The sequence below is a fragment of the Phocoena sinus genome, chromosome 11 (assembly GCF_008692025.1).
Source record: "Phocoena sinus isolate mPhoSin1 chromosome 11, mPhoSin1.pri, whole genome shotgun sequence".
Lineage (NCBI taxonomy): Eukaryota > Metazoa > Chordata > Mammalia > Artiodactyla > Phocoenidae > Phocoena > Phocoena sinus.
In genome coordinates, this window is record NC_045773.1 from 3749820 (window position 1) to 3769870 (window position 20051).

The window sequence follows — 20051 nt, forward strand, 5'->3', positions numbered from 1 at the left end:
CCAGAGCCTACTCCTTAGGGTGTGGATCATTCTGAATAGCCAAGCTTTCCAGAAAGCTGAGGGCTTTACAACCCATCCCTAATGTATTACTTGAACGATTTTGAGGGGAATGTTGCCAAAATTTAATTACCCAGGTGCCCATCCTAAAACCAAGAAGTTCTTAAACTGGGAATAGCTGTTCAACTGCCTTATCTAACAAGCGAGAAAACTGAGATCCAGAAAGGAGGGTTGACTTGGCCGGATCTACCCGCAGGTCGGTGGCAGAGGTCCAGAAGGGAACCAGGGTTCTGACCCAAGCCCAGCCCTTTCTCCACTGTGCACAGGATGGGATATACGTAACGTTTTTGATGATTTACCGCCACAGTCTGGAACACCAGGGAATGTCCAGGCCTGGGGTATAGTAACATCAACCTCAGTGGCTACTGAGCTACAAGCAGCTCTTTGCCCCAGTCCTGAGACCCGGCCCACGCCCCCCCGCCCCGCAAGTAGTTTTGCCTTTTAAGTTCTTCTCTCTGCTGGATGTAATTTTTCTCTCTGCTCCTTCGCCGTTAGCTGTCATCTCGTTACTGTCAGTTGTGGCTGCCCTAACAGCCTCCTTACACTTTGTCACAGTCGTGTGCAGAGTAAAAGGAGAGAGGCTCTGAGTCAGTGTGTAGGAACAGGCTGGCAAAGAAAGGGCATTGGAGGAGTGGGAACAGCATGGGCAAACGTAGAGGCGGGAGGAGCGTGGTGTGTCTGGAGGACCTCTGTGAGTCTCGTGGAGTCATTGGCTGCAGATGGGGTCTTCCACTCATGAGCTGGGTCTACATCAGGCCTCAGATAGACCCTCTGCCACTTGGGGACTGAATTCCAGAGAGGGCTCACGGTCCGGAGCAGGGGAATCCTGAGCCTGACCGGAGCGGCACGTCTGCGGCTTCCCATCAGGGTTTTGGGAGCCTCTGTGGCACGTGTCCCGAGGCCCCAGCCCAACCTCAGTGGGTCACTCCACTCCTCATAGAGCACAAGGGGCGCCGAGCTTAGAGGCTCTTCTCCCTCTGTTCCCTACTCGCAGCCACCTGTCACCTCCCATGAGAACCCCTCCCTCTGGCTGGCCGGTGCTGCAGTGTAAGGCAGGCAGCGTGGTCCTGGACCACTCATAGAGCCCTGGGTGCTCGTGGCGTTGCCATGGCAGCAGGGGCTCCAGGGGCAGCCGCAGGAAGGCTGGAACTGCTGTGGTAGTGACACAGGAGGGTTCCCCAGGGTGGGCGGGGTGTGGCCACCACCAACACACTACCCTGCACACACTTGGAGGCACCCTCATTTACTCGTGACCCTGGCTCTGCCACTGATGAGCTTTGTGATCCTGGGAGGTTGTCTAGCCAGTGTGTGCCTCGGTTTCTCCCTCTGTGAAATGGGGATGATAGTAACAGCACCCGCCTGAGGGAATTGCTGGGGGATGAATTGAGATCATTCCGGGGGCTTAGCCCAGCACCTGGCCTGCCCAGGAGTGCATGTGGAATGGCCAGTAGTTCTTGTCAGTGTTAGAAGAACAGAGCCAGAAGGGGCTTTGAAGGTTCCTGTGACCCAGGGGTTGGCCTGCTGCCTGTTTTGTTCAGAAAGCTCTGTTGGAACGCAGCCTCACGCATTCTTTTATGATTGTCGGCGGCTGCTTTTAGGCTGTAGCAGCTGAGTTGAGCAGTTGCGACAGAGACCATCTGGCCCACAAAAACTGAAATATTTACTATCTGGCCTTTTACGAAAAAATTGCCAACCCTGGTCTATTCCAACTCTGTTTAGACAGTGAGGCCCAGAGAGGAAGGGTTTGCCTGAGGTCACACAGCAGCTCAGTGCCCAGGCCGGGTCTCCCGCACCACCCTGGCCAGAAGCGCCAGGAGAGCTGGTGGCAGGAAAACTTACCCTTTCTGTCCCCTCAGCAGACTGTCTGCAGGGAGAGGAGTGTAAATCCTGAGTTCTTGCTCCATTTCAGACCCTGAGATGCCTTGTCCTGTTCTATCCTCAGGACACCCCTAGTCTGCCTTGGCTCCCACGCATAGGGGCTCACTGGGGGCCACTCTCAATGTTTGTAGTGATGTGGGGGTGGGGATATCCTCCGCTTGGCAGGTGAGGAGGCTGAGGCTCAGAGAGGGCAACGGCTTGTCCAAATTCACAGAGCTGCTGCAGAGCAGGGTCAGGACTGATGGCCCACAGCCCCACCCAGAGCGTGACATCGGCTCTTCAAGCTGTAAACTTTTAGCCAAACAGAAGCACTCTCTCCGGAGGAGAAGTGACTTTCCTTATGTTTCTTCATCTCTGCCCTTCTTCGGGGCAGGAAGCTTCAGTTGTTCATTCAACAGATATTAATTGAGCACCTACTACGTTGCTGGAGGTACGGCGGTGAATAGAACACACCAGCTCCCTGTCCCCAAGGAGCTTCCCCCTTCCCTCCCTTCCTTCCTTCACTTTGCTTGGTAGAGGCTTAATTAATTAATTTTAAATATTTATTTTTTTGGCTGTGTTGGGTCTTAGTTGCGACACGTGGGATCTTTGTTGCGGCATGCGTGATCTTCCATTGTGGCGTGCGGGCTTCTCTCTAGTTGTGCGGGCTTCTCTCTAGTTGAGGCGCGTGGGCTCAGTAGTTGTGGCGCACGGGCTTAGTTGCCCCACGGCATGTGGGATCTTAGTTCCCCGAACAGCGGTTGAACCTGTGTCCCCTGCGTTGGAAGGTGGATTCTTTACCACTGGACCACCAGGGAAGTCCCTGAGGCTTAATTTATATAGAGTTAAATGCATCCGTTTTAAGTGTACATGTTAGTATGTGTTGACAATTGTATATCATCGTGTGACCACCACCTGGGTCAAGGTACAGAACATATCCAGCCCCCAGAAAGTTGCCCTGTGCCCCTTGTCAGGCACCTTCCCCCACCCCCACCCCCACCCCAAGCAACCCCTGGCCTTGTTTCCATCAGTATAGATTAGTTTTGCCTGCTCTGGAGCTTCATATAAATGTTATGAAGCAGCGTGTACTCCAGAGACTGGCTTCTTTCCCTGGCATGTGTTGGAGGTTGAGCCCTGTCATCAGGCATGTATCTGTCTGCTCTGTGGTTACTGTGTGGCTGTGAGGTGTGGATGAATCACAGTTTCTGTGTCTAGTCACCTGCTGATGGACGTTTGGGTTGTTTTCCTTTGGGGCTGTTATGAATAAGCCTCTAGGAACATTCCCATACCTGACATTTTTTTTTTTTTTTTTTTTTGCTGTACACGGTCCTCTCACCGCCGCGGCCTCTCCCGCTGCGGAGCACAGGCTCCGGACGTGCAGGCTCAGCAGCCACGGCCCACGGGCCCAGCCGCTCCGCGGCATGTGGGATCCTCCTGGACCGGGGCACTTACCCGTGTCCCCTGCATCGGCAGGCGGACCCCCAACCGCTGCGCCACCAGGGAAGCCCCCCATACCTGACTTTTTGTGGGCATCTGCATTTGTTCTTCCTGGGTGTCTATGTCAACGTGGAATTGCGGGGAAGGGTGTCCCGTTTCAGCCCAGAGTGGTTTTGCTCTCCTGTGTGGGTGACGGGGAATGCAAGATGCCTCTGCTCAGTGATGCTCCAGGACACACCCAGCACAGCTTTCTGAGGCCAAGGCATGTCTGATGGGGTTCCCCTCCCCCCAGATGAGTGATGTGCTCCTGTACACGTATCCCCAGAAGGATGGGAAGTACCGGCTGAAGGACGCATTGGCGGTGGCCAGCATGAAGGTAGATACCTGGGGTGGGTGCCCTGGGGTGGGCGGGGGGACCCCAGGGGAGGCGGAGACACAGCCCTGCTTGTGGAGCTCACAGACCAGCGGAGGTGAGGGAGCCTGGGTTGTGAGTTACAGCAGGATTCTGTTGTAGGTAGTCCAGGGAGAGTGAGGGTGAGGGAGGCCTCCTGGGCGGGGGAGCTGAGTCCCTTAGAGTGGATAATATTTGGACAAATAGGGAAGGGAGAGAAGGAAGGGGTCCTAGGAGGAGGGAAATGCATAAGGAAAGGCTTGGAGGGAGGAAACAAGCAGGTGTTTTTTTTCAATTGTGGTAAAATATGCGTAATATAAATTCACCATTTTTAAGTGTACAATTTGACAGCATCAAGTACATCCACGTTGTTGTACTGCCACTGCCACCATCCACCCCAGAACTCTTTTCATCTTTCCAGTGTGAAGCTCTGTCCCCATTAAACACTAATTCCCCATTCCCCCTCCCCTAGGTGCTTGGAGCCACCATTCTACTCTCTTGTCTCTGTGAATTTAGCTACTCTGGGGACCTCATATAAGTGGAATCATATGCGATGTTTGTCCTTTTGTGACTGGCCTGCTTCTCTGAGCATAATGTCCTCAAGGCTCATCCATGTGGTAGCAAGTGTCAGAATCTCCTTCCTTTTTAAGGCTGAACAATACTCCATCGTATGTGTAGGCCACACTTTGTGTACCCATCATCCATCCATGGACACTTGGGTTGCCTGCACCTTTTGGCTGCTGTGAATAATGTACATGGGAGTGCAAATAACCTATTTGAGTGGCAGGTATTTCTTAAATGTGAGAGAGATGCTAGCCCAGCTGGACATTCTCATGGGTGAGCTTGGAGAGAAGGGAAGGTGACACAGCTGTGACCTCACTTGCTGTAACTTAGGTCCCGAATACGGGGCTGGTTGGGAGCTGATGGGGATTCTCAATGAGCAGGAAGTTTTAGGAAGTTAATTCCAGCCCAGCGTGGGGACAGGGTCAGAGAGGCGAGCACTCAAGTGGGGGAATTGGGTGTGGGCTGTCATTTGGGAGGGCGGAGGGACGGGAGGGAACGTGCTGTAGGGGCCCTGCAGGGGCTTTCCCGCTCCTGAGGCTCCTAACCTGGAGAAGGGGAAGGGAAGCACCTCGTTCAGCTGGGAGGCGGCTTCCCTTTTTGAACCAAAGCTTCTGCTCAGGCGTCTGTGACAGAGGCCGTGAGGGAGGGTGGCCACTGGACAGGTACTTGTCCAGAACGATGGGTTCTAAGAGGGATGCTCGTAGCCTTCCTGGGTGTGGGCTGGTGGCCACAGAGTTGGAGTCGGCAGCCGAGCCCTCAGTGCACGCGTGCGCGCACACACAAACACACACACACCCCATCTTCCACGTAAGAAAGGTTTGCCCTTTACAATGAGGAAACTCAGGCTCAGAGTGGGGCAGTGGCAGGACCCCTCCCGCCCCCATCCTGAGGGGCCGCTTTTGGTTTCCAGGTCAGCCGCCCTGTGATGGAGAAAGTGCCCTATGCCCTGAAGATCGAGACTTCCGAGTCCTGCCTGACCCTGTCTGCAAGGTAGGAGGAGGGGAGAGGAGGGACGGTCTGGGGCAGAAGGGGCAGGATTTTGCTGGTGGGAACATTTGGAATAACAGGTGCTGGAAGTGTTGTCATTTTTATTTCGGTATCCTTTTGGGTAAAGGACTTTTGTCTTTTCATTATTTCTTGTCCTTTTTGGGATCACAGACCTCTTGAAGAATCTGGTAAAACTATGGCTTCTCTCCCCAGAAAAAAAAATGAGCATACGCATAAAACTTTACATAGAATCTCAGAGCCCGTTGCTTAAATATAAAAATATCTCATCGTTGTAAAACCCTAAGGATTATTGGGTCTTTGCAGCAGTAAGAAAAGTTACAGCCAATGAAAAGTGCGTAGTGCACCTTAGCTCACAAAATGGTCTGCGTTTAGGCTTCCAGGTCTGGAGAGCAAGAGAAAAATAAGGAGTGAGCATTCATCATTTTACTTTCCCTGTTTGGGGGTAAGGCCTTTCTATCAGAGATGGCTGTTTTCTTTAGGCCCTCGAGCTCTGCCCTGGGGACCCCTCCTCACTGGCTTCTGGCAGAGAAAGGGCTCCCCCCTCCCTCTTTAGGGGCAACGCCAGGTCAAGCCAGGGTGCAGAGGGGGGGCTCAGAAACCGGGGAGCGGGGGCTCCTGCCAGGGGCCTCTCTGGGCAGAGTAGGGGTACAGAGTTCCCCAGGTTGGAGTGTCTTCCCTCCCAGCCAGCGTGTGACCCGGGCGGCAGCAGGTCCCTTTGTGGACGTGGTTCTGGGTGTGGGATGGGACTTCCGGCCTGACGCGCACGCTCTGTCATAGATGCGCTTTCCCGTCCTCAGTGCCCGGTCCTGTGCTGAGGATACAAACTGTCTAAGCCTTGATTTGCTCAGAAGAGCCCACTTTACGAGTTGGAAAGTTATGACCTAGCAGAGCATAACTGCTGTAATAGTAGTGATGACAAAGGTGACATACACTGGGCACCTGCCAGGTGTCAGGCGCTTCCTTGGATCCTCAGCACCACCCTTGGAGGTGGGGCCTGCAGCTCCTCCCATGTGCAGGGAGTTGAGGCCTAGAGAGGGGTTCCACATCCATGTGAGGCAGAACTGGTGTTCAAACGCAGGACTGTGTGAGCCAGAGCACTTCTCCACTACTATCTACTGCCTGAGGGGGAAAAAGTAGCCTTGGAAATTCTAAGGAGTGGCCCCTCCATCTGGGGAAGTGAGGGAAGGCTTCCTGGAGGAGGTGATGCCTGGGTGGGTTTCCATGGCCTCTCCTCTCCTTATCTCTAGGTAAAATCAGGGGCATGAGGAGGCCCAGGGTGTGGTTTCATTTTGCCCAACCGTGAAGTGAGGGTAGTGACAGGCCACGCTTAAGCCCTTCAGGTGGGGCTGCCTGTCTCTCCTAGGCAGAGGCACTGCCCTTTGGCCAGTGACCTCAAGGAGCCACTGTCACTGTCAGGCCGGTCACCTTCCTGCTAGCCCCAGATACTTCATGCTGAAGCTTCCAGGGGACTCATGCATCTCCTTTTAGGGATGTGGCATCTGGCTGCCCACCACCCTCCCTCCCAGGCCAAACTGGTCCCTTCTTCTAGTTTGAGTCCGCACACTTAGTACGGGGTGGGAATAACGTCTAGGGGGCTCTGTGAGAATTTCCACCCTGAAGCTGCTCTGGGGCAGCTCAGGCCAGGTGTGGCTCTCACCACTCAGGAGACCCCGCCAGGCTCAGAGCGGGGATGGGAAGTCTTCGTTTTGGATGAGTGAGTGGGAAGTTATGTGGGAAAGTGAGGAGGAAGATGGAGAGAGTGGGACGGTGACCGTTGCCAGCATTTATCCACCCACCCTCGCGGTGGTACCCGGCCCTCAGCCCCCGGCCAGCCTGCCCCCCTAAAGTGTGGGACCCCTTGCTTTTGCACGGTGCTGTGTCCTCGACAGAGTCCTCCACCCCACACGTGTCATTTGGTCCCTACAACAGCCCTGGGAGTTAGAGGAGCAGTGTTGGATGTTCCCTTGTTACGGGCAGAGCCCGAATACAAGTAACGTTTGGGGCCGCCTGCTCGGAAGCAGAGGTGCCGCGGTGCAAGCCTTGGCCCGTCTGGCAGGCGGCTGGGCTGGCCAGTGGGGTTTCAGGCATGGCGGAGAGAGGCTCTGGTGTGGGGGAGGGGCGGGGGCCACCAGGACGTGGTCCACCCCCAGAGGGCGGAAGGCAGAGCCCTCGTGCACCCCTCGCTCACTCCAGCTCATGCCCACAGCTCCTGTGCAGAGAGGGACGAGTGGCACAGCTGTCTGAGCAGAGCCCTCCCTGAGGACTCCAAGGCCCAGGCTCTGGCTGCCTTCCAGCATAGCGTGGAGGTGAGCGGGGTTTCTGGGGCACCCGTCTCACAGACCTGGGTTTCCCTGGGGCCCCTGCACACCCACGAGGCCTCGCATCTCCTTGCATCAGGGCCCTGGGTCCTCCCAGTGCCCAGCTCCGGATAATCACTGTGCAGCCCAGAGCCTGGCATCTACGGCTCCGTTTGTAACCGAGGTCAGCTCCCTGGGGGTTGCAGGGGAGCCTGCAGAAGAGGACTCCACCCCGCCCACTCATGTGCACACCCCGTACGGGGTAGGGGGGCGCCCATCCAGTTGGTCTCCTGACCCCATCGCTTGCCCGATTCCGCTGTTCCAGATACGGGAGAGGCTGGGGGTCAGCCTGGGGGAGAGGCCCCCGACCCTAGTGCCTGTCACACACGTGATGATGTGCATGAACTGTGGCTGTGACTTCTCCCTCACCCTGAGGCGCCACCACTGCCACGCCTGCGGCAAGGTGAGTCCCCGTCGGGGGGCCGTGGGCGTGGCGGCGGCGTCGGGTGGGGACCGGTGGGCGTCCAGCAGCTGCTGCGTGTCGGGCCCAGAGTGGGGCATGTTCACACCAACCCTGTGAAGTTAATTCCCCTCTTACTGATACCCTCCCACCAGGACTCCAGATCCCAGGCCCATCCCACTACACCAGCAAGCTCTCAAAAGGAAGTCGTAGCGGATGTGGTGGTTTTCCTGGGATGAAAAGCATCCTGTCACGGTTAAGGGCACGGGCTCATCAGAAAAACAGATCAGCTTACAGCACGGTGATGATAGTTAGCAAAAGTGTAGTGTATATTTGAAAGTTGCTAAGAGAGTAGATCTTAAAAGTTCTCATGCAAGAAAAGAAAATTGTAACTGTATGTGGTAGATGGATGCTAGCTGGACATTGTGGTGAGCATTTCATCATACAGTCTCCCTTGATACCCACAGGGGGTTGGTTCTAGGATCCTAGGATCCCCGTGGCTACCGAAATCCGAGGATGCTCAAGCCCCTTATGTAAAATGGTGTAGTAGTTGCATGTAACCTACGCACATCCTCCCGTATACTTTAAATCATCTCTAGATCGCTTATAAAATGCCTAATACAGTGTAAATGCTATGTGAATAGTTATAAACATAGCATGAATTCCGTGTAAACGGTGGCCAGCACACGGCAAATTCACATTTTGCTTTTGAAATTTTCTGGAATATTTCTAATATTTTTGACCCGCAGTTGGTTGAATCTGTGGATATGGAACCCACAGACATGGAGGGCCCACTGTATATATGTATATTGAATCATTACATTGTACACCTGAAACTAAAATAATGTTATGTATTTTAGAAATTTTTAGAAAAGAAAAACAGATAAGCACCTGCACAGAAACATAATTACTGTGCTCAGAGCACGGGGCCCTGGAGGAGGTGGGAGCGAGCAGGCAGGGGGTGCGGACGCGTCACTGCGCGCGTGCTGGGAGGGTGAGACCCTCTGACACGCATCACCCCACCCACGCAGATCGTCTGCCGGAACTGCTCAAGGAACAAGTACCCTCTGAAGTACCTCAAGGACCGCATGGCCAAGGTGTGTGACGGCTGCTACGGGGAGCTGAAGAAGAGGGGCGGGGACATCCCAGGCCTGATGAGAGGTACCGGGGACCACCCTCCCTTTCTTCCCCACGTGGCTTCTCCCAACCACCTTCCTGGGGAGGCTCTGAACAAAAGCAGCCCTCAAGGAGGAAACCATTTCCGCAAACGTTGGTTCTGTAGAAAGTGCATAGGTGCACCCAGGGGAAGGGTTCCATGGACAGCTAAGTTTGGGAAATGCTGGGTCCACGCGTCTGTGGCGAGGACGGTTGGCCGGCGCTCACGTCTGCGTAGCGGCCCTCTCTGCAGGCCTGTGTTCCGTGGGGCCTTTTTGCAATAAGGATGACGAGATGGAGAGCAGAGGCGTCATGGTCGCGGAGGGGCTGAGGGTCCTCCAGTAAAGGAGCCCGAGGCAGCTGAGCTGGCCCGTGAGAGCCCGTGCGCAGGGGACAGGCTTCAGCAGAGCAGGGTCAGCTGGAAGGTCAAGTGGATCCTGGGCCTAAAACCAGACTCCCCCCTCCCCCACCCCCCGGGGCCACCTGAGGCCATCGGAGAGGACAGCCCAGCCTCATGGAGACTTGGAGAAGAGGGGCTAGCCAGCACTCAGGGAAGGCCTGCCCCCAGCCCCGCCTTTGTGTTAGCAGAGGGGGCTGTGCCCGTCTTTCTGGTCACACTGAACCGCCCCAGTGAGGCTGGGTCCCATCTTGGGAGGGACGGGAGCTCAGATTTCACAGACACGTGGCTTCTGTGCCCATCCGCGTGGACTCTCACCTCCCTTCCGGCGCTTGTCTTGATGTAGGGCGGCCCGTGAGCATGAGCTTCCCCCTGTCCTCCACCCGCTTCTCGAGTAGCGCCTTCTCATCCGTCTTCCAGAGCATCAACCCCTCAGCCTTCAAGAAGCAGAAGAAAGTCCCTTCGGCACTGACCGAGGTGAGGCAGGTGGGGCTACCTGCATGGGAGGCTGGGGATTGAGACGTTTCTCGGTCCTTCTCAGTGGACAGGGACGGACCCCCCGCCCAAGCTGGACCAGGCTCTTCAGGACAAAGAGGATCCCTAATGGGAGTTGTCCTGACTCACGCTAACAAAGGCAGCCCTGAAGCACAGGCCCGTCTCCTGGGTGACGGAGAAGACACCTGTTGGTTGCAGAGGACAGGAGCCCAAGTGGTTGTAGGTGGTGCTAGGAGACATCTCTCCCATCCTTCTCTGCACCTGTCCCCCCAGCCTAGACCTAGTCCCCAGGGTTACTGCACAGATCGCCCGGGCACTTGGGTCTAAAGCCGTTTGTCCTGGCTCAGGTCTCCCATGTCAGCCCTTCCCTGCCCCCTCCCCCCGCCCCCGAGCTTTGCACCATTCTCTCACCCTGGGGGTCCCACACGGGCTCAGGTGGTGAGCCTCCTAAGGGTCGTGGGGCTCTTTGCAGGAAACCTCAGAATTAGCTAAACTAAATTCCATTCTGGAAGCACCACCAGATTACATGTCTGTATTCTAATCACAACCACAAACAAATGTGTGCCATGAATATACATGCTGTCAAAAGAAGAGTGATCAGCTGTTTCCCAGTTTTCTCATTAATATTCATTATTGAGTAGCAGGTGGTAATAAAAAGTGTTAGGGATGCAAATTTTAAATGAGGACAGTTCTGTCCGTTAACTTAATTCCTTTTGCATTTTAAAAATCTTGTAAATAACACGTGATAAAGATTTTTTCACAACACAGAAGACTATATGATAAAAAGTGAGTTTCTCTCCCTCCCCAGACTCCTTCAGTCCCACCCCTCAAAGGTAACCACCATCAAGTTTCTTACGGACCCTTCCAGAAATTTTTGTGCATATACATAATAAAGATAGACGATCATAGGTCCTTTTTTTTACCCAAAAGATGATATACTGGGTCCTCTGTACATTTCTTCCAGTTAATTTATCTTCGATATTATTATTTCACAGTAGTTCATACACATAAATCTCACACTTCTTGCATTGTGTGGCTGTCTCATCATTTATTTAACTAGTCCCTTTCCACAAATTGAGAAAAGATCACCCTCTCACTCACACTGTGGTGTCTGCATGAGCTGAGCTCATAGAACCTGAGTGTTCTGTGGGTGCAGAGTTCGAGAACCGTTCTCACTCTTTGGGCATCCGGGCACTATGATCCTGGTGCTGTGTGGATCTGCCCCAGCCAGGTTGGCAGTTTTTGCCCAAAGTGACAACCTTTTTGTTATTCAGCGAAGACTACACCGTGGGCTCTGCAGCAGCCCCAGAAGAAATGGGCGCCCGTCCCTCTCCACCCTCTCCTCTTCCCCCAGGAGCTCCACCTCAGCAGTGAGATCTGCTTCCCATGGGAAGGTCTGCAGGAATGCTGCCTCTGGAGCATCTGTCAGGGAGGGAGACCGCAGAGTCGGTTTCCCTGATGTGTTCTGTACATTCTACCTTTCTCACTCTGGAGCTGCTCCAGCAGGTCAAGTGTGGGGAGAGAAGTCGAGTCTGGTGTTAGAAGTCCTGGCACCCGGAGAGGGGCAGGTTCCTTTCCTGGTACTTCTCAAAACACGCGGCTGGTTGTAGCTTCCTCTCCCTACACTGAAGTTAGCTGACCTTCAGAACATTTGCTGAGAGATCTGAGTTCTTACCCTCTCTTCAACTAAGTCAGGATTTGGCCTTTGGTAGATCCCTCCATTCCTCTGGGCCTCAGTTTCCCCACCTGTAAAATGAGAAAGATGAAATGATTTCAAAACCTGGCTTTATTGCTCTCATAGTAGGGTGAATATTTATGGAGCACTTACTGTGGGTCAGGCACTGTACCTGACAGGTACCTGTCTTATGTCACTTAATTCCAGTTTTACTAGTAAGGACACTGAGTCTTTGAGGACGTAAGTGGCCTGACATTACCCTTCTAGTAGCTGGTAGAGCCTGTGCTGGAGCCCTAGATTGGTCCTACTCCAAGCCTGTGTTCTTAGCCCCCATATGAAGCCTGTTCAACAGACCACAACCACTACTACTGCTACTTAGAGGAGTTAACAAACTCATTAGGCAGGAGATCATCAAACCTTTCAGATAAACAGTACAAAAGGGATCCCCTCTTAAATATAAGAAAGAAATAAGCTGGAAAGTATAAGAATCAATTTTAGAAGGAAGAAACTTTCCCCCAAATATCTGCAGTTTTGTAATTTGGGGGCTTGGGGGTTGAGGGCAGGGAACCAGGAATCTGAATCTCCACCAGGGGGCAGCACTCCTGCAGGCAGTTTTTGATTCCTGTGTCTAGGATCCGCAAATCCTGTCAGTAAATCCTGTCTCTCAGACATGGTACAGTTTTGCTGCCTTTGAGGTGCTGGGTGGATCCCGAGATCATCCAAGTCTCAGATTCCAAAGCAGTATAAACACCCTGCCGGCGGGTTCGCAGTGTCATTTTGGCTCTGTGTAAACCGTGTCTACTACCTGGTGCCCTGACCGCCCTGCTTCCGTCTGCCAGGTGGCCGCCTCCGGAGAGGGCTCCGCCATCAGCGGTTATCTCAGCCGTTGTAAGAAAGGGAAGAGGCACTGGAAGAAGCTCTGGTTTGTCATCAAAGGCAAAGTGCTCTACACCTACATGGCCAGTGAGGTAGTGTGGTTCCTGCTTTCTCTCCTCTCCCGTGAGGGCCTGTGGGTTAAGCTCGTGCCTCAGACTGTCTGTGTGGGGTGTGCACTGCACCTCACCAGAGGGCGGTGTGAGTCTAGCATCTGGTTCCCACGTCAGTTCCCACGTCGGTCAGGTGTTTACTGAGGGACGCCATGTGGATATGCAGCCATGCGTCCATTTCCAATCTGAGTAATTTACTGTTTCTTTGTGGGGCTAAGACGGTACAGCAGGCAGGCCTGTGCAGCATAGCATTTGGGTATCACAGCCCCAGCATCCAGGACAAGCTGGCACTCCCTAAAAGAGAGCGCCTTTGTGTTCTCCGCTTCAGTTGTTTGAGACAAAATTCAGCAGCTTGGAGGAAGCTACCATACTTACTTACTTATTTATTTATGGTTGCATCAGGTCTTAGTTGCGGCATGCTGGATCTTCATTGCAGCACATGGGCTTCTCTCTAGTTGAGGCGCATGGGCTCAGTAGTTGTGGCGCGCGGGCTTAGTTGCCCCATGGCATGTGGGATCTTAGTTCCCCAACCAGGGATCGAACCCGCGTCCCCTGCATTGGAAGGCGGATTCTTAACCCCTGGACCACCAGGGAAGTCCCACTTCTTTACTTTTTGTCTGTGCATTTGTCAGGGAACTATATTGCCTCGTGGTAACTCTTCTGCTAAGTAAAACTCAAGTTTATATCTTACATTTATGTCTACTAAAATATCGGAGAGAGGGCCTTGGTCAAGCCTGCTTCTGGAGTAGATAGGTGTGAGCTTGGCTGTACAGCGGGGGGCTCTCTGGTCCTGGCCCAGGCTGAACCTGTGGGATGATGTGAAAGATTTCCGTGTCCAGGCCCCACCATCTGATGGTTTCCACAGGCGAAATCCGCTTTGAAAATGGGACTTAAATGCATTCTGCCCAGCTGCACAGGGTAGGTGCTTTACCCACAAGGATGTGCACATCAGCACAGGGCTGGCCCTTCTCCCCTGACCGCAGATGCTGGCATCCGGGCAGAAGGCACTGCCTTCTTCCGGGCATAAAGCTTCCCTCATGAGGGGCCTGCAGCTGTGCCGGCTGCAGTCAGCCGCATCTTCAGGGATCCCAGAGGCCAGGAGGGATGCAGACACACAGAGGGGACCCACTGTGGGCCTGAGTGACTCGGGCACTGTGTGAGGCAAGCCCTCCCCTGAGGGGGCCTTTCACTTACGGGTCCACAGGTGGGGCTCTCCGTGCTGAGGAGAATGTGGATCTTTCTGGAACAATCTGAAGTGTGCTGCAACCCAGAGCGGCATCTTCCTAAGGAGGCATTGCACAGGACACTCGCAGGGGCCCTCTGAGAACTGGGTTCTGAGAGGACCCTGAGTAGACAGTTTGTGGGACTTCCTCACAGTAGTGCTTTTGAGTCTCTAACGAACAACGGCGTGTTGTGGGTCCCCAGGATGTGGAGAGCCCCCAAGGTGGCCTGACAGCAGGCCCTTCCTCACAGAGCATCTCATGGAAAGCACACTTGGGGAAGAAATACTGGCTTAGACAGATGAACAAAGGCTAGTGATAATTAACCAACCACCAAAGAGAGTGGATCCTGTTTAAGAATGGAAAACCCAGAGGCCCCGGGTCCTGAGCAACAGTTGTCATGGAAGTGAGAGTGTGGGTTAATTTTAAAAGACGGATTTAAGTATGCTTCCAAAGCCACTTCTTCAGAGAGAGGAACTTGTACAATTTCTCAATAAGCCTAAACCAATGACAGGACCAAGCTTTCAAATTCCATCAAAGAAAAAAATTTGATAAAATGGATAGCCAGTTTTCACTGTCTACACTACCATGAGCCCCATCATGTACCCTGAGGTAACCCAAACCAGATATAACTTGCTGTCAGTAACAGTCCTGGGAGAGAGTGACTATCAGAAATACATAGGAATCTTTTAAATTTTTTCCAATATTTTATTATTTAGTTAATATATTTATTATTATTATGTTTAAAAAATTTCAAACATAAAGAAATGTTGAAGGAATTTTACAGTGAACTGTCTTATAACCATCAACTAGATTATACAATTAACATTTTATTATACTTCCTTGAACAAATATCTATCTATTCATCTCTCATCCGTCTTACTTTTTGATGCTTTTCAAGTATACTTCCCCCTAAGAGTTCAATATTTCTGTATCTTTTTTTTCTTTTGAGGTACAATTTATATATAATGAAGTACACAAATCTTAAGGATACTATCTGTTGAGTTTTGACTAATGAATATCCCTGTAAATCCCCACCTCATCCCTATCCCCAGAGGCAACACACTGTTTTGATTTTTTTCCTACCGTATATTAGTTATCTCTTTTAGATCTTCATACAGATGGAATCATGTGTGACTTTTTCCACTCAGCATGTTTTTGAGATTCATTCATGTTGTTGCATTCAGTAGTAGGTCATTTCTTCTATGACTGAGTAGTACTCCGTTTTGTGAATATACCAGTTTGTCCATTCACCAGTTGAAGGACATTTGAGTTGTTTCCAATTTGAGGCGGTTATGAGTAAAGCCAATTTAAACTTTTGCATACAGGTTTTTGTGTGAAAATAGGTTTTTATTTCACCTTGGGTGAATACCTAGGATTGGAATTTCTGGATCAAAGAAGGGTATATATTTGGCTTCTAAGAAATTAGCAGACATTTTTCCAGAATGTTGTAGCATTTAACAGTCCCTGCAACAGTGCCGGTAAATTTGGGAGTTCTGGTTGTTCCATGTGTTTGTCGGCACTTGGTATTGTCAGTCTTTAATTTAGCCATTCTGGTGAGGGTGTAGTAGTATCTTAATGTGGTTTTAGTTTAGATTTCCCTAGTGACTAATGATATTTTTCGTGTGTCTGTTGGCTATATATATTTTTTTCTTTGAGAAGTGTCTGTTCGGATCTCTTGCCCATTTTTTAGAGTAGATTGTTTGTTATTGAGTTACAGGAATTCTTTCTGTACCTTGGCTACCAGTCTTTTACCAGATAGATGTTTTGTGAATATTCTTTCCCAGTCTGTGGCTTGTCTGTTCATTTTTTTAAATGAATGAATGAATCAATCGATCTTTTGGTGAACAGAAGTTTATAACTTTAATGAGGTCAATTAATGTTTTCTTTTTTGGCTATTGCTTTCATGTCCTAAGAAACTTCCGACTACTGTAAGTCACAAAGTTATTTTCCCCATATTTTCTTTTGAAAACTTTAATGTTTTAGCTTTTACATTTAGGTCTATCTCAAATTAATTTTTGTGTATGGTGTGAGATAGGGGTCAAGGCTCAGTTTTTCCCCTGTGGATATCCAGTTGTTCCAGCACCATTTGTTGAAAAGACTTCCCTTTTCTTATTGGATTATTTTGGTGTCTTTATTAAATATTAAATGACGAAGTGTGGGTCTATTTCTGGGCTCCCTATTCTTTTTTACTGATATATTTACCAAACCTTATGCCAATACCATACTGTCTGTCTTATTACTATAACTTTATATAGTAAGCCTTAAGTCAGGTCATGTAAGTCCTCCAACTTTGTTCTTTTTAGAGGTTTCAGTACAATTTTGAATTTAATTGGTAAGGGTGAGCGTCCTCTTGCTTTGTCTCAATCTTAAGAGAAAAGGATTCCCTATTTCGCTCTTAAGTATGATGTTACTGGTAGGTATTTTATAGATGCCCTTGGTCAGATTAAGGAAGTTCTCTTCTATTCCTAGTTTGCTATGAGTTTTTATCATGAATGGGTGTTGAATTTTGTCAAAAGTTCTTTCTGATCTAGCAGTCTTTTTTTTTTTAAACATCTTTATTGGAGTATAGTTGCTTTACAATGATGTGTTAGTTTCTGCTGTGTAATAAAAATATGGAACGTTTCACAAATTTGTGTGTCATCCTGGCTCGGGGGCCATGCTAATCTTCTCTGTATCGTTTCAATTTTAGTATACATGCTGCCAAAGGAGCACTGATCTAGCAGTCTTTGAAAATTGATTCCCTTTTAGACACAAACTCTACTCCCCCCCGCTCCTCCCACAATCATTCTAATGTGCTTAACTAATTATATCTCTTTGTTTATGTGTGATTTTATAAAGCTGTATTCTTTATGAACATGTATTTTTACATAAGTATGTGTGTATAAAAATATCTTTATCTATATATAAAAAGCTCTTTCTTTTTCCACTAAGCACTGTGATTTTAAGATTCATCTGTGTTCTCTGGGTGCATCTCACTAAATTGTAAGCAGCTCTATAGCACGGACACCCTGAGTGCTCCATATTGAAGCGCTGTGAAAGAGGACCTGGGGGGATGAGTACAGAATACGTTAACGAGGGTAACACTAGAAATCTGAGTCACTGATAAATCGAGTCAGTGGAAAGAATGTGCGGTTTTAGAAAGTGGTCTCGAGTCCAAACACTGGCTCTGCCCCTTACTCGCTGTGTGATCTTGGGGAGTTATTTACCTTCTTTGAGCCTCAGTTTCTTCTTAGAATGGGGGTGACACCTTCTGTGATTGGTACGAAGATTAAACAAGATAATGTGAAAGTGAAAGTGCCTGGACCCTAAATGCTGTCACAAAATGTTAAGTTTCTTTTCCTCCTCGTGACTGGTGCTGGCGGGGAAGTGGGAGTGAAGAGTATGTGTGTGATAATTGCACCGTTGCCAGAGATGCCCCACACAGAGGGGCTCGTCATGCATGTTACATTGGAAGCATCAGTGATTGCTAAGCTGCTGACTGGGTATCTTGCCGTGTTTAACATCAGTTTTCCCTTTGCCTCTCTGCAGGACACAGTGGCCTTGGAGAGCATGCCCCTCCTAGGTTTCACCATTGCGCCAGAAAAGGAGGAGGGCAGCAGCGAAGTAGGACCTATTTTTCACCTTTACCACAAGAAAACCGTATTTTATAGCTTCAAAGCAGAGGATACCAATTCGGCTCAGAGGTACCAAAATAACTAGTCGTGCGTTTCCTTGCCTCTCTCTCAGAAGGGAATGCGCTGTCGCCCTGGGCTTTGGCTTCTGTTCTTCTCCATCCATCCTGTCCTTTCAAGTCCCCTCGGGCCACAGCAGAACAGCAGATTTAAATTCACAGGCAGACCTCAGACATGTTGCGGGTTCGGTTCCAGACCACCGCAGTGAAGCGAATGTTGAAGCAAAGCGAGTCACAAACTTTTTGGTTGGCCAGTGCGTAAAAAGTTATGTTTATACTGTAGTCTGCTACCTCTGCAATAGCATTACGTCTAAAAAAAATGTACATACCTTGATTTGAAAAAACTTTACTGCTAAAATATGCTAACCATCATCCGAGCCTTCAACAAGTCATGATGTTTTTCTAATAGTGACATCAGAGATCACTGGTCACAGGTCACCATAACAAATACAGTAACAATGGAAAAGTTTGGAATATTGTGAGAACTGCCAAAATATGGTACAGAGACACAGACTGAGCAAATACTGTTGGAAAAATGGTGCTGCTAGACTTGCTGGACATAGGGTTTCCACAAACCTTCAATTTATAGAAAATGCAGTATCTCCGAGCACAGTAAAGCAAAGCACAATCAAACGAGGTCTGCCTGTATCATGACTCATTCATACAGGTGTGCATTGATTCAGCAACCTTTGCGCTGTACTCTAGGCGTTTTGCTAAATGCTAGGGAAACAAATATAGTAGGACACGGTTGCTGACTTCAGGCTAATAATAACATAGTCTCATCATTCATGGGTTCCGTGACCAGGGTTCCAGGCAGAGCCTCAACACCAAGTGTCCCCTCTCTTCTGCGTTGCAGGTGGATCGAAGCCATGGAAGATGCGAGTGTGTTATAGCAGTTATCAAGCACGTGGACTCAGAGTACACTCTTAGGTTGATGCGTGGACCCTTCCAGAAGCCAATCTGTGTCTCCACTCATCTGGACACACATCTCGATTCAGCATGGGGCCTGACCTTGTTTGCTGTAACCCTTCTCTCACACCTTCACAAGTGGAACCCTTAAGGGATATTTATGGACCTTTCCTGTCTTCGTGTTTTCCACCCCCGCCCCAGGCATAAACTATTTCCTTTTCCAGTAGTGAGTTAAAATTTAGTAACATGAAGACGTGGAAACCAATAGAGAAGTACATTTTAGAAATGCAAGCTTTTTAGTAGAAACAAGCTTTTGCAATTTTTACTCCTGGTAAACATGATGACCTTTCACGTTGTTGATGTCAGTGCCTCAGGTGAAATGAGAAACAACCAGCAAATAACAGCTACTCTCATCAAAAGCACTTTATTGTTTTACTGAGCAACAACCTCCAGTTTTATTTTTTCCAAGGGATTTACTTAAGTAAATGGTAGATGGAGTCCTGTGGACTAATTTGCCACCAGTACTGGCTGTGGCGCAAGGAGGCGACACCAGGAGGGTCTCCCTTACCACGGAGGGTGCAGGGCCACGTGGCACTGGAGCACAAGGGGAGGACTCTCTCCTCCAAGTGCCCGCCCACTCGACCTGCCGACCGACAGGGCTTCCGAAAGGAGATATTCTGTCCTCCCCACGGCGGTCCCAACACCAGAGTGGTGCGGGGAAACTCCGCTGCTGGCAGATCCGGCCCCCGCCCCCGGAGGTCACTGCAGACCCTCCGAAGAGACAGGGGTCTGCTTTAATTTATTGTGTGCCTTCCTGAGTTTACCCCGCACAAGCTGACGTCGTTACGCTTGTGAGAACTGTTCTTGTTTTCGACACGGTGATCCTTCTGCTGTATTCCTGAAGCCTTGAAAGAGACAAAAGGAGAGAAAACAAGATGCAATCAGAAGGTGAATTCGTGGTCTTGGCCAGTGGCTCTGGACACAGTGAGGGAGCACAGAAATAGTGGCTTGAAGGTCCTCTCTGGGCGCCTGGGGCTCAGTCACCTCCCCGCTGATGACTGCTGCTCACGATGCTGGACGTGTTTTTACATAAAGCAGAGTGGTGGGGGGACTCCTTGTTACTCTCATCGAAATAAAAAACCATCATCACACTCTCTGATGTCCTGTCCCCATCTTCCTGCTGCCCTGTCCCCTAAAACAGGCATTTGCTGACAAACATTTTGTAAAAAGCACCATCTCCAGGAGTTATTTACATTAAATATTTTTAGGGGAATTTTTTTTTCTAGTTTGCAGTTCTTTTAAAATGTTTGGTTAAACATTTAATTAATGATTCAAACTAAGTGATTAGAGAGGCCTTCTTATTAATTTTTGAGGACTTTCATTTTCATCATCAGACATATTGAAATGGGCCTTCTAGACCCTTTGAGCCTTTAGAAAGCACAACAAGACTTCAGCACAAGGAAGTGGGCG

The 20051-nt window shown here is 50.2% G+C and overlaps 1 protein-coding gene and 1 non-coding gene across 3 annotated transcripts in view; one reads left to right on the forward strand and one right to left on the reverse strand.

The window, feature by feature from the left end:
* The window catches only part of FGD5 (FYVE, RhoGEF and PH domain containing 5), a 115716-nt gene extending 95984 nt beyond the window's left edge, over positions 1 to 19732 (forward strand). Inside the window, exons 13-21 of one of the 2 annotated variants that reach the window (XM_032650390.1) lie at positions 3644 to 3727; positions 5217 to 5296; positions 7521 to 7620; positions 7937 to 8074; positions 9103 to 9232; positions 9970 to 10100; positions 12633 to 12761; positions 17531 to 17685; positions 18529 to 19732. In XM_032650390.1, coding sequence (XP_032506281.1) covers positions 3644 to 3727; positions 5217 to 5296; positions 7521 to 7620; positions 7937 to 8074; positions 9103 to 9232; positions 9970 to 10100; positions 12633 to 12761; positions 17531 to 17685; positions 18529 to 18565 — 984 coding nt within the window. In that variant the 3' untranslated portion in view covers positions 18566 to 19732. Of the gene's footprint in view, positions 1 to 3643; positions 3728 to 5216; positions 5297 to 7520; positions 7621 to 7936; positions 8075 to 9102; positions 9233 to 9969; positions 10101 to 12632; positions 12762 to 17530; positions 17686 to 18528 lie in introns of those variants that run through there. The other variant, XM_032650391.1, reaches the window with a different exon arrangement.
* Positions 16609 to 16714, reverse strand: LOC116762999. The gene has a single exon (XR_004352416.1). It is a non-coding gene; the product is annotated as a U6 spliceosomal RNA (small nuclear RNA).
* Positions 19733 to 20051: the final 319 nt, after the last annotated feature.